Source organism: Myxocyprinus asiaticus, chromosome 21, assembly GCF_019703515.2.
Source record: "Myxocyprinus asiaticus isolate MX2 ecotype Aquarium Trade chromosome 21, UBuf_Myxa_2, whole genome shotgun sequence".
Classification (NCBI taxonomy): Eukaryota; Metazoa; Chordata; class Actinopteri; order Cypriniformes; family Catostomidae; genus Myxocyprinus; species Myxocyprinus asiaticus.
The window spans coordinates 36,008,689-36,022,704 of NC_059364.1; the positions used below are offsets into that span (position 1 = coordinate 36,008,689).

The 14,016-nt window shown below is 35.9% G+C and overlaps 1 protein-coding gene across 2 annotated transcripts in view; it reads right to left on the bottom strand.

Annotated features, from left to right (window-relative positions):
• The window catches only part of LOC127412170 (endothelial PAS domain-containing protein 1-like), a 106,511-nt gene that overhangs the window by 29,747 nt on the left and 62,748 nt on the right, over positions 1–14,016 (bottom strand). For both annotated transcript variants that reach the window (XM_051648321.1, XM_051648323.1), the window contains exons 4-7: positions 12,102–12,186; positions 8,720–8,832; positions 8,436–8,638; positions 1,708–1,814 (exon numbers count right to left, since the gene is read on the bottom strand). In XM_051648321.1, coding sequence (XP_051504281.1) covers positions 1,708–1,814; positions 8,436–8,638; positions 8,720–8,832; positions 12,102–12,186 — 508 coding nt within the window. The remainder of the gene's footprint in view (positions 1–1,707; positions 1,815–8,435; positions 8,639–8,719; positions 8,833–12,101; positions 12,187–14,016) is intronic.

Genomic DNA, 14,016 nt, shown 5'->3' on the forward strand with positions numbered 1-14,016 from the left:
CAGCACAAATGTGCTGTCTAAGTGCAGTAACTGCGGTAAATTAATTCAACTGCACATTACGGTCCGTTCTCCCACCTCCTCTCAAGCCCCATTTATCCTTTACAAGGGTATTGCACAAACTACGCTTTTCTCTCTTTCATACTCCTCTTAAGCATCGGTTATCCTTTTTTTAAGGGTATTGCGCAATCAATGCTCCCCTCCCTCACATACATTAAAAGCTTTGGTTATCCTTTTCAAGGGTATTGCACAACCAAAGGCTCGCCCAATTCAGGGCTCATTTTCTTCAAAACTTTGGTTACTCCTTTCAAGGGTATTGTACAACCAAATGTTCACCCAATTCAGGGCTCAAATACACTGCAAGCTTTGGTTACTTTTTCAAGTGTATTGCACAACCAAATACTCGCCCAGTTCAGAGCTCAAATACATCAAACATTGCTTATCCTTTTCAAGGGTATTGCACAAACGATGCTCCCCCTCCCTCATATTCCTCTTTAGCAATGCTTTTCCTTATGCAAGTTATTGCACAATCAATGCTCACCCATTCGCAAAGATTAACTCTCAAAAGTCTTTCTCCTACAGCGCATGGATCTACACATACTCTTATAAGGATAACAGCTTGCCTAAACTTCACATGGGTACTCTGTTTTTCTGAGACACTGCTAAGACTCATCTGATTTCATGCAGAGTCTGTTTCTTAGACATGTCACAAAGCAATGCCACTCATTCCATGTGCATACCGTTTGCACAGACACATCGCAAGCTTTGCCACTTCACAAAGCTAATCATCCTTCTGCAGTGTATCACTTTTACATGTAGTTTGTAAGGGTTCCAAATATGCTAGTCATATGAAGTATAATTATGTATATATACAAATATTTCTGCTTCTTTCAGGTTCCTCACCTGCTCGTTCTAAGTTGAACTATTAGTTTAGTTCTCCTTTGGGGGCATTACATCTAAATTAGGTTCTAATTTTCTTTTTGGGGTAAGCTCCTCTCCCCTGCAATCTTCGAATTCTGGCAGGATCTGATGGTTCGAGCAAGAATCATGATACTGGACCGTAGGACGGGGCTTACGCCAAAGAAAACTAATTTATCACTGACATGTGTTATTCCATACTATTGAGTCATCTGAGATAAATGTCAACCTACTGTTTCCAAATTCACTGCGAGATCAGTCTAGTTAAACTCTAACATTTTGGCTTAAATCATTTATCAAGAAGTGTATCTCAAACTTAGGAAGTGGGTCTCTCGGATGTAATTTCTCGACACTCATTACATACAGACATGTTGCTGTTAAGTTTAAAACTGACTTGTTCTGTGTTGAAGGGTTGAAACAGTAAACGTTGGGAGAAATGTGGGCCTTGGTACCTGCAATGACCTATCCATTGCTCTTTCTCAGTACCGGACCGCAACACTGGCTTTCTAATCACAACACCTCCTCTTTCTAATCTTTATCCCTGTTTCACTCACATGGTACCGTTTGATGCTGGCACTGTGACTGGATATTAAGAGTGTGTAGCAGTGGTAGTCATATGATTTCACATTTTATTTTCTAAAATAAAAAGTTCAGTTATTTTCTAATAACACACACTTTATGAGAAACTGAAAAACAGAAACAAGGAGAGAGAAAAAGTGAAAAACTTTTTTTAAATTAGTATCATAAGACTTTAAAGAGCTGATTGAGAAAACAATTATGAATGACACATACGGTTCTGGTGGCTTCTGGTGACGTTGTCAGAGTCCAGAGCATGGTAGAACTCGTATGCAGATCGACCGAGAAGATCTTCAGGACTGTAACCCATCAACTCAGAAACTCTGGAAAAGTGAAATTTAGATAACATTAACACACGCACACATTGTTCTGAAACTCTCCTCAGCTATTTTCTTTAATCTGCTTGGAACTTTTTAGGCCAATTTAATAATGATCCATTTCATATGGTCTGTTTGGCTGAACTCACTAAACTTGTTTCTATGGAATTTTCAGAGACTTCAGAGAGATCTGTTACTCTTATGTGTCTGTCTGTCTGTCTGTCTATCTATCTCGCTTTTCCTTTTATTGGAATATTGTTCTCAGGACAAAAACAAAAAAGATTCAGTGTGAAAAATCCCCATTAATTTTACCTTTCTATTAAAGGAATAACGTGATTTTTAGGTGTTTATGAATGTGACAAAAGTTTTATTTAGCTTAGTTTAGGTAAAAAGGTGACACTGTTTTTAGTGTATTAAGCTGATCCTTATACTAAAGTTGCATAACAGCAGACAGCTGCAGATCACTGACTCTGAGTGTGCATGAGTGTGTGTGTGTGTGTGTGTGTGTGTGTGTGTGTGTGTGTCTGAAGGCCTGTCTTCATTAAAGAGCTCTCTATTCTCCAGTCATTGAACTATCCACCTCCGAGCCGATGAAGCACACACACGCATGCACGCACGCACGCATGCACACACACACAAAAGGAGCTGAACTAGAGCCAATGATGGAGAAAAGTCTATAAAAAGTCTATTTTCATAGTCTATGAGTAAAATGGGGAAAACAAATGAAAAACTATTTTGAAATACAACAAATATGTTGTAAAATGAAGGCATCAGCCTCCAATTCAAAACCTTTCCACTGGCGTTTCATTCCAAAAACGAAATAAATATGTTTGTGTCCGATTTTTTCAGAACTGCCATATAATTTTGACATCATAATAATGATGGGCACTTCAAAAAGTTTACTTTTCTCATATTCTGCCTGGTAACAAAGGTCAGAGCTCTCTGAGTAAGCTGTGTATGCCGTTCCAAAGCTCACCATGGAACATTTAAAGATTTAAGCAATTATCTCTTCCATTAAGCACATCTAATCCTGTCTTCAACATAATATTCTTTCTCTTGAATCCAATTCCTAACGCAGATTTTATCTAACAAATATCTGGGTCAACGACGTAATTCGTTCAAAAAAAAAAAAAAAAAAAAAAAAACATTAAAATGCAATTCATACAGACAATGTCTTAAATATATCTCTTCTATGATGAACATGTTTTCAATTTCTGTATTCAAATTTATTTTACATTTTTTTGTTGGGCTTATAGTATTAGTACAAATAGTATAACCCCTTAGTATAAAGACAATTTTACAATATTTATTAATCATAATATAGAAAAATTATAATAAAATGATTCAGAATAATAAAATAATAATATGATCAAAATGATAATAAAACGATAATAAAATGATAAAAATTAACAAATGTCTTTTCAAAAACTTTTTAGAAACTTTGTGAAAATAATGATTAAGATGTATTATGTATGACTTTTTACTTGATGGTCCCCTTTGATCGGAGGAACAAACAAACTGCTGTATAAAATGTATTATATTCATTAATAAGCACAGATCAAGTCTTTTTACAGTATTAAATACAATGTTCTGATTATAATCAGATTATATAAACATCACATATTTCTGGTGCTTATTCGTTAAAATAACGTGTCGCCAGATCTCTCTACGCCTTGCAAGGCTGGACTTCTTTAGCAGGGAAACAGGTTTAGCACTCTGGTGTGACGTTATGGGGACATCAATCACAGAAACCATGATGACGAACACTTTGAACCTTGTGTGTGTGCAGATGTGTAGGGGACAGCAAGTTCTTTGTCTCAGGAGCCATGAGGAAATGTTATAGTGTACCTGTAAATGATGGCCATCAGTTCAATGGTGTTACAGAGAGTCACACAATTCCACTTTTGTAGTGATTATTTGGGCCTCGAATGTCAATCACAGTTTACTGACTCAATTATTTTTGAAGTCAATATTATTAAGTGTCCGATCAGCCAGTACACATGCCTGTCCTGCTACTGCATGATGTTTTTATTATAATAATATTATTATTTATATTATTCTTGAATACTGGGCAACTCAGTGACTCAGGTCACAGAACTGAAAAAAATAAAAGTGTATGTAATTATTTTGGATTAATCTGTTAAACATGGTCACAGGTATTTACCTACATTTGGGCAGTGTTGTAGTCAAGACCACCTAAACTGAGACCAAGTCAAGACCAAGACAAGAGTGTATTGAGACCGAGACAAGACCAAGACTTTAAGGGGCTGAGACCAAGTCAAGACCAAGACCAAGGCAGGGCAAGACCGAGTCAAGAGCAAGACCAGACCAGTGCGAGTCCCACACTGCATGACAGACTTATGATAAAATGTGGAACATGCAAACCATAGGCACTCCTCAAACTGATCTGAAAGATCCACGTTCCCATAAAAACACCCACAGAAAACATATGAAGTTTCATTCACCTCTTTTATTGCCATATATACAGTATGTGTGTATGTAATGTATAAGTGTACCATGAGAAATGTCTTGATAAAATAATCAAAAGACATTGCAGAGGTGACTTTTATATGTGGGAATTTTCCTTTGTTTTCTATGAGCAAACAAATACAAATAAACACTAAGGAGCTGAAATCAACTTAACCATCTTTATTCAACACTCCTTTTCCATGTTTTACCATCCACTTAACACAATACGATTTTTGTGCAAGCATCAAGTTTTTTGGATGACTCTTTCCCAAGAAACCATCAAGTACAGAATATATCAAACAATTATTTAATACTTAAGTCTTCCATTTTCTCTGTCTTTTCTTAAACAATATAGTAAATGTCCTGTCCTTTCAATCTCACAAAGTTAACACTACATTAGCTACATCCCTCAATATATGTTAACTAAATTATGTAGCTTGCACACCTAGCTAGGTGGCAAATAGCTGGCAAGCAACTGAAACTAGCACCCTGAAACACAGTAAATACATACAGCTAATGTTTATAGCTAATATTCGCTAAATCTCTTTGGGTGAGGGGTGAAGATGAGTTTTGGTACCGATGCTGCGATCCATTCAAAATGGATGTGGGATATTCCACTTGATATCTCCGATCTCCGACTGAAGGCATTTCAATGCCAGATGCTCGGAAGATGACGTTAAAGGAAACAAAACTGCAACGCTCCTGTTAGCTGAGCAGGTGTTTGACTGTCACTAGAGATGTCTCCTAACAACCCAATTCAGAAACAATCTGCAATGCTAGCATTTGTGCTACAGGTGTACGTTTATCAAAAGAGAGTATAATTTACCATGTTTTGAACACCTGCTACTCTGATAATGTTTGTTAAACAAGCTTTAATATCATGTAATATAAGAACTTTGACTAATTTATCGAAATTATTTAATAAAAGTGAATGTTTATCACTTACTTCCTGGATGCCGACAAGACTGTGTGACATCACAAACATGTATCTCTTCGAAATCTGAGTTTAAAATTTTCACATGACATTCCAAGTTGTAATTACGACTTCAAGTGGCATTCCATTGCACCTTTCCCAGTAGGAAGTTAGAAAATCTGACTTTTTGAGTTGAATGGAATGCAGCAAGAGGTAGATTGCTAACATTAGCTGACTAGCTTTGCTAGCATCACTTACACTTAGCTTACCTTTCTTTATGCTTCCTTTCTAAGTGCCGATAAATGTTTGACGTGGTCCCAGCCGTCTCAGTAAGCATTAAATTGCAGAATTTACATACTACTGTGTGTTTTCTTTTGGATGCTTTTTTGCAGATGAACTCTTTGTGGTTTAGGTCAGTGTTTCCCAACTTTTTTCTGCCATGGCACATTTTTACGATTAAAAAAATCCCATGGCACACCACTTTTCCACATAACCATCATCGACAGTTTTCCTTTTCAAGAACTTGTCCATGTTTTCTGTCTGTCTTAGTAGCGTGAACTCGTAATGTTTGAAATTCGGCTATGCAAAAAACACAAGTAACATAGGTATGCTGTATAATGAGGTCACAGGTGCCAAGAGCGCTAATTGGATAATGAAAAACCAGCAAATTTGTGTCTTTTCCAATTTGTAGATTTGTTCTTGCAAATTAATTCTAGCAATTGCACAGCAAATAATATTTTTTATTTTTATTTATTTACTATTTTCTGGAAATAAAGTCGCACCTGACTATAAGTCGCACCGGGTCAAAATCGCGTTGTTGATAGAGAAAAAACACATAAGTCGCACTGACAGAGGTTGGGTCTGGCAGGCACTGGGACCCGGGAGCAGCCGCCCGGCCTCCATTCAACGGTTCAGATGTCAAACGTGCTCGTATCACTGTGTTTTTGGACTTGTTTAATACAGGAGAATTCGCGTTTAGTAATCGTACGTAACAGTTTCTCATATTCTTTTTATTTTTTATGAGAGAAATGCGACAAGTAAGCCACATCTGTTCATAACATCTGTAACTCTACGCTGTGCACAAATAAACAGCTTTTAGTCTTTGAGTAAAACAATACACCTGTTGTATTCTCTTCATTCATTCGGTTCACTGACTGAATGTTTTTACTACAAGTGTGATGATGAAGCATCATTTTGTGGGCATGTGAGGAGTTTGACAGCAGACAAAATTTTGTTAGAATAATAATGTTTTGATGGACAAAATATTTAAACTGGTTGCATAAAATACTTTGTAATGGAAAATATACCAGAAAAAACTGTATTTATTTATTTTGTGGAATTTGATTATTTTCCATGACACACCTGACAATCTTTCATGGCACACTAGTGGGCACAGTGGTTGGGAAACACTGGTTTAGGTAGCCAAATTGTATTACAGAAGATTTGTCTGACATCTCTCAGACAGCCACAGTTTCTTCTCCTGTCTCCCGCATTCACTTTCTTGGAGTGCGTGTGAAGGGGCGGGGAGGGGTGACAGCCGTTAACAGTAACAAAAATTTCAAATTAGAAATGAGTCAAGTTATTGCTTGCATTTGAAGCAGGAAGTTTTACATCCAATCACAGTAATGATGTTAACAAATAAATCAGAAAATACACCAGAAATTTAGTGATATCCCCACAGTTGTGGTCTTGAAATAAAATCACACCATCAGATATAAGAGCAATGTGTCATATATTTATTATAAACATTGACAAATCTAGCATTCACTTCTGTTAATTAAATAATTAAGAATACAGGATGTTTCAAACTAATTGTAACTGACTGAAACAATCTGTGTTGTTCAATGTTATAGCTGACGGTGCTGAAAAAAATTATCAGATTTTAACTAATACAACATACTTAAAATGAGGAAAATTATCTATATATTATATTATATTATATTATATTATATTATATTATATTATATTATATTATATTATATTATATTCTGCAGCCCTGTTAATTGCAACCCTGTTAACTGTGTGTTGTTGTTTTTATAAATAGCATTAATTTATATTTTTATTTAATGTGTTTTGCTGGAAAATAATGATACTTGCTAGAATATTCTTAGAAAATTGCTATATTGGTTTATTATATATATATATATATATATATATATATATAAATAAACTGTATATCTTCATATTTATTTATTTTTATTTTGTATTTATAAATTGTATTTATTATTATTATTATTATTATTATTATTATGATTTATATTTAAAATAAATAAATCCCAAAAAATAAATAAAAAACAGACATATTCAGAAGTGTCTCAAATTTTGGTAATAAGGCTGAAATAATGTAAACTCATTATAAAATTCAATATAATAGAAAATTTAACCACTCAAATAATATTAGGGATGACCTCCTGAGGTTTACAAAAAAAACAAAACTTTTTCTTAAGGTTACGAATTTCCTTTTTACTGACACTTTTTTTGTTGTTGTTGTATTTTCAAAGTATACTGTACAAAGTATCCCCGGGGTTTTCAAGCTTTTTATGTCAAGGACCCCAAAATATGACCCTTGTGAGGGACCCCCATCTTAAATATAAAGACAGCTACATCTTTTCATGTATAAATACATAAATACACAATTCTATTGTGTGAGAACAATAGTAAGTACAATATTATGAAAAAGACATGTGTTTTGCAAATAAAACAAAAAACAAAACAAAAACAAACAAACTGTATATTATATTGTCATTGTATGAAAGCAAAAAGAAAAGATAAAAATTGTATGTAGATATAAAGTATATTTACTTTGTTTTAGGTTTTGTGCCATTTTTTTCACAAAACTATGCAGATTTATTTTATTATTGTTAAAACTATGACAGTCAGTAGACTAAAATAATTTCCAACCAGTCTTGAGAAAGCAGAATAAAACTGTAATAATGTAAAATTCTGTAAATTTGACCCCCCCCCCCCCCCCTTTTTTTTTCCCACTTAAATAAAAAATTATGCACTTTTTTTTTTCTCAGAAATGTTCCACAGACCCACTTGCACTCCGTTTTGGCCCCCTGGGGACCCCAGTTTAAAAACCTGCTGTATCCTTCTTATGGAAAATGTAAAATACCAGACGTCTCCTGTAATTAGTAGAATGTGTGTTCATGTTTCAGGTTCTTGAGTCACCTGATATTACAATCTGTTGACTTACATATTGACTGCATAGCAAGTATGGTGTTGTGCATTTGAGGGAGAGGTACCTGTCATCACAGTAAGTAAACTTCATGTCCATGCTGTGGCGACTCAGGAAAGTCTTGCTATCGAGAAGTGTGTCGATGTTTGATGGATGGGGAATTGGCTCACACATCATCACCACACAGGTGAGTGGCGGCTCTTTAAAACCACACAGCACACGTGCAGGGCAGCTGTTATAAACCTTCAAGTGCCCTGTGCAGTGCAGGACCTGCAAGAACAACCATCATTATGAGTTACAAATAAAGTCTGATTCCAGATCAGTGTTTATCATAAAGAAGAAGTTATTCACCTTCCAGCTGGCTGACTTGAGGTTGACGGTGCGTCCACGATTTGTGACTGTGCATTTCATTCGCATGAAGAAATCCCTCTCTGAGCGAAGATCCTTGCTTTTCTTCCCCATGCCTGCAGATTAACACAAACACACAGACACTTGTTTACTTAAATATCTAAATAAAGACATACCACAAACTTCTATTGTTTTTATACATACACTGGTGGCCAAATGTTTGGAATAATGTACAGATTTTGCTGTTTCGGAAGGAAATTGGTACTTTAATTCAGCAAAGTGGCATTCAACTGATCACAAAGTATAGTCAGGACATTACTGATGTAAAAAACATCACCATCACTATTTGAAAAAAAAAGTCATTTTTGATCAAATCTAGACAGGCCCCATTTCCAGCAGCCATCACTCCAACACCTTATCCTTGAGTAATCATGATAAATTGATCATTTGGTTCTAGAAAATCACTTGCCATTATATCAAACACAGTTGAAAGCTATTTGATTCATTAAATTAATCTTAACATTGTCTTTGTTTTTAAGTTGCCACAGTATGCAATAGACTGGCATGTCTTAAGGTCAATATTAGGACAAAAATGACAAAAAAGAAACAGCTTTCTCTAGAAACTCATCAGTCAGTCATTGTTTTGAGGAATGAAGGGTATACAATGCTTGAAATTGCCAAAAAACTGAAGATTTCATACAAAGGTGTACACCACAGTCTTCAAAGACAAAGGACAACTGGCTCTAACAAGGACAGAAAGAGATGTGGAAGGCCAGATGTACAACTAAACAAGAGGATAAGTACATCAGAGTCTCTAGTTTGAGAAATAGACGCCTCACATGTCCTCAGCTGACAGCTTCATTGAATTCTACCTGCTCAACACCAGTTTCATGTACAACAGTAAAGAGAAAACTCAAGAATTGCAAAGAAAAAGCCACTTTTGAAATAGAAAAACAAAAAGAAAAGGTTAGAGTGGGCAAAGAAACACAGACATTGGACAACAGATAATTGGAAAAGAGAGTTATGGATCTTAACCCCATTGAGCTTTTGTGGGATCAGCTAGACTGTATGGTGTGTGAGAAGTGCCCGACAAGACAGCCACATCTATGGCAAGTGCTACAGGAAGTGTGGGGTGAAATGTCACCTGAGTATCTGGACAAACTGACAGATAGAGTGCCAAGGATCTGCAAAGCTGTCATTGCTGCACATGGAGGATTTTTTGATGAGAACTCTTTGAAGTAGTTTAAAAAGTTCTGAACATTTTTTTCAAATTGTAATAGTAATTTTTCACATTATGAATGTCCTGACTATACATTGTAATCAGCTGAATGCCACTTTGGTTAATAAAAGTACCAATTTCTTTCCTTAAGAGAAAAATCTGTACATTATTCCAATCGTTTGGCCGCCAGTGTATATTTATTATAAACAAAATATTTATTAAAAACTCAAGAGGCAGAGGATATGTAAAAATTTTGAGGATACCATTCCAATTGTGTGGAAATCTGCAGAGTTCTATGGGCTCGCATTCCATATGAGCCTCATCATCAAAAGTTTTCATATAAAAGCTGAAACATTTTATGATTTGATGCTGATCTAAAAACTGGTGAGAAAATCTCAAGAAAACATTTCATGCATTCCACTTTGTTCACATGGAAACTTCAGCTGAAGATATATTTGTTTCTTGGTATATCACATTCTAACACATGTTCTTACAGCACTTTCAATTTAATATTAGTTATAAATAAATTATAAGCTCAAACAAAATAGAATTACATCTTGTTCTTATTGAACAGCTTGTCTTTGATCTTTCCTTCTTTCGCACACAAGTGAGGAATGTTAATCTCAATATCTCTAAAAACACAACCCATGAGTTCAGCCCTTATGACATCAATGTTCTTCAAGTTAGTGACAGTTAGAACAGTTACATCATGAGGTCAAAGCCCCCCCCCCCCCCCCCCCCATTAACCATTCACATGTCTAAGTTGACTCGCATCTTCCACAGATCATTTGCTTTAAACTAAAAATCCTGTCATCATCTACCCACCCTCACGTCGATTGAAACTCGTATCATTTTTCCTATGGCACAATTTTTTTCTTCTTTTTAAAATGCTAAAGCTGTTCTTTTTCAGACAACTAAAAGGCATGGCAATCACTTGCTGTCAAGATCAGTTGAAATTTTGCTTGGTTTATAAAAATAAATGTTAGATCAGGATTTGTACCTGGGTCCCACTGCATCATACACTTGCAAAAGGAACTACTACGTTTTTAAAGAGTTTTTCTTTGGTCATATAATCATATCTTGCCTAGGGCACCAAGAGAGCCAGGACTTCCACTGTTGACCTCTCAAAAATAGGTGTGTGATGCCCCTGCATTTTTTGTTGTTATTGGTGGTTTTAAAAGAGCAGCACGTGCGGTCCATGGGTTAGACACACAACACAGGAGACCGAATTGCCCTTTTACAAGCTCTAATCTATCAACAGTTCCAAAAAGGCAAACACACTCCAGGCTGCAGCGTTTTAACAGGGAAGAAGGCAAACACCTGAAATAGCAACAATGAAACTCAACCTTAACAAAACAGAGAAGAGATGTTAGAAGAGGCATGCAAAGAGGGGAAAGGCAGAATGAAATAGAGGAGGTCAAATAAAGGAAAGACAGAGGAGTTAAGACAGGCAGAGTGGGTCGTTGTTCTAAAAGGCAAGTTTGTTTTGTCTTCACATAACTAATCTACTCTTATGAAGTTATGCATTTTCTTTGCATTAGGCCTTTACATACTTGTTTTAGTATGTCTGAAAGTCAGTTTTTAGAAGCGATAAGAAAGTTTATTTGTACACATCTTTTAAACTTGCACCTGGTCCTCTCTCTATACTGCTAAAACCAGTTTAGAGAAATGTACATTCATCTTTCATTTTTCAAAAATGTGATCTCAGTGATTTGGACCGTGGCATGATTGTTGGTGCCAGATGGTCTGGTTTGAGTATTTCTGTAACTGCTGATCTCCTGGGATTTTCACACACAACAGTCTCTAGAATTTACTCAGAATGGTGCCAAAAACAAAAAACATACAGTGCGCGGCAGTTCTGTGGACGGAAATGCCTTGTTGATGAGAGATGTCAACAGAGAATGGCCAGACTGGTCCGAGCTGACAGAATGGCTACGATAACTCGGATAATCACTCTGTACAATTGTAGTGAGCAGAATAGCATTTTAGAATGCACAACACATCGAACCTTGAGGCAGATGGACTACAAGAGCAGAAGACCACATTGGGCACTTTATTAGGACCATAGTGTTCCTAATAGTGCTCAGTGAGTGTATACCAGACTCTGAGGGTACAGTGTGGAACTAGTGACAGTTTCGCAGCTTTGTGAAAAATTATATGACATACCAGTTTTGAGGCTGAGGTTCTCGCGGATCTCCTCGTGATCACAGGGGTGAGTGAAGTCAAAGATGCTGTGACCTGTTAACTCCACCTACAAACAAAGACATGTTATATCTAAAAATCTGTTTATAAGACCATTTCCATTTTTATGTCAAATAAGCACATTTTCCCTCCAAATACTCTTTACAATAATACAGTATGTCTGGCTTTTAATCAACATAATTTAAAGGTATAGTACCACAAACACTATCATGATTTTTACATACTTCACAATTTATATTATATATAATTATTCTTTTAGATTTCTTTGGAATTATGGTAATGACAATTGGGTTGGGTAGGGTGGGGGGCAGGGTATTGGGTAGAACAATTTTAATTGCGATTAATCGTATATTTTCCATAGTTAATCGCAGATTTTGAAAATGCTGAAATTTTACTCTAATTATGCTTCTTTTCATGTCAAAATAAATTTCTTTCTTTCTTAGAAACAAAAACAAAAACAATATATAACAATAATGTTTTATTAACATTTTCCAAACAAAGCCTTCAACAGTATAAAGACAGAAATGCACTTAAATATCACCAATTCAAGTAACATTAAACGTTTCCCTAAGTCTAATTGGGAGGTTGACTAATTAAAAGAACTAGTCCCAACATAGGTTGCATTTTCATTGCAATGCACATTAAATATCTTAACTCTCATTCTCCACAATATTATTCAGCTGGCAGACTGTGACTATCCACTTTGTTACAACAATCGTAAAGTCGCATTCATGACTCGCGTCAGGACGTCAGCGCCAGCGTCAACCACCACTTTGAAATCCACATGAAAAGCACTTGCAGACAAAAGCGTCTCATTCTGTGTTTTAGTGATAGTTAGTGACAGACTTGCCGTGCTTCTGTGGAAATTAAAATGCACTTTACTGAGGCTAAGAACTCCTTTCTCCATCATTTTATCACTGACACTGAATCACTGCTGTGAGTGTTTGTGGTGTGTGTGTCAGTGTAATGACTCTGGCTGGACACATCACAAAGTTTCCACCCTTCACACAAGTGTTTATGCTGGTTTATAATGTATAAACGGTAAATGCGTTAATCGACGTAAAGAAAAATTAATACGTTAAACTTTTTTAATTAATCACATGCGTTAACTCGTTAATTTTGACAGTGCTAATTTTTTTTGTTTATCTAAATTCTTTTAAGTTGATTTTTTAAGTAAATTAAATTAAATAAAAAAAAAAATTATTTTGCGGTGAAATGTAACCTGGACATGTTCTTGACAGGTTTCATGCATAACTGATCTTCTACTCATAACAGGCCATAGTTTCCCAAACAGCAGCCATGTGCAAGGAAGCAATCATAAGCTAGTACATAAGTCTAAGAGCCAGAGGCTGAGCTTCTGCAAGGGTATGGAGAAAGCGACACATCCTTCCTCCCATACAGTGTTTGAAGGAAAAGGGCTTGTGCTGTGTTTATGGCATCTCGTCTGCTCGTGATTAGCAAAGGAAATTTTAAAATGCTAAAAAGACAAACAGCAGACCCAACAGATTCTAATGAGACTAAAGGCCCTTTCACAAGACTCAGTTCAGTGTACCCCAATGTGACACATTGCACGCAGGTCAAGTGTTGTAACTCAACAAAGCTCAAAGCTCAAACAATTTTGAACTCTGTTCTCATTTTTGACTGACCTTTCAATGTGCAGTCAACAGTTACTGGACAATTTGCATGATGCATCGAGTTGTGTGAAACAACATCAAGCATCAAGAAATTTTGTGACGCTATCTGCAACATGTTTGTGTTTAAAGACCCCATAAAATGGCTTGGTTGGCACAGTTTCCTGTATTGAGGTATTTCCTATTGAAACAGGAAGTTTGGGTAGGCCACATTGAGGCCCTTTTTATTATGAGCCAATAGGTTTTAG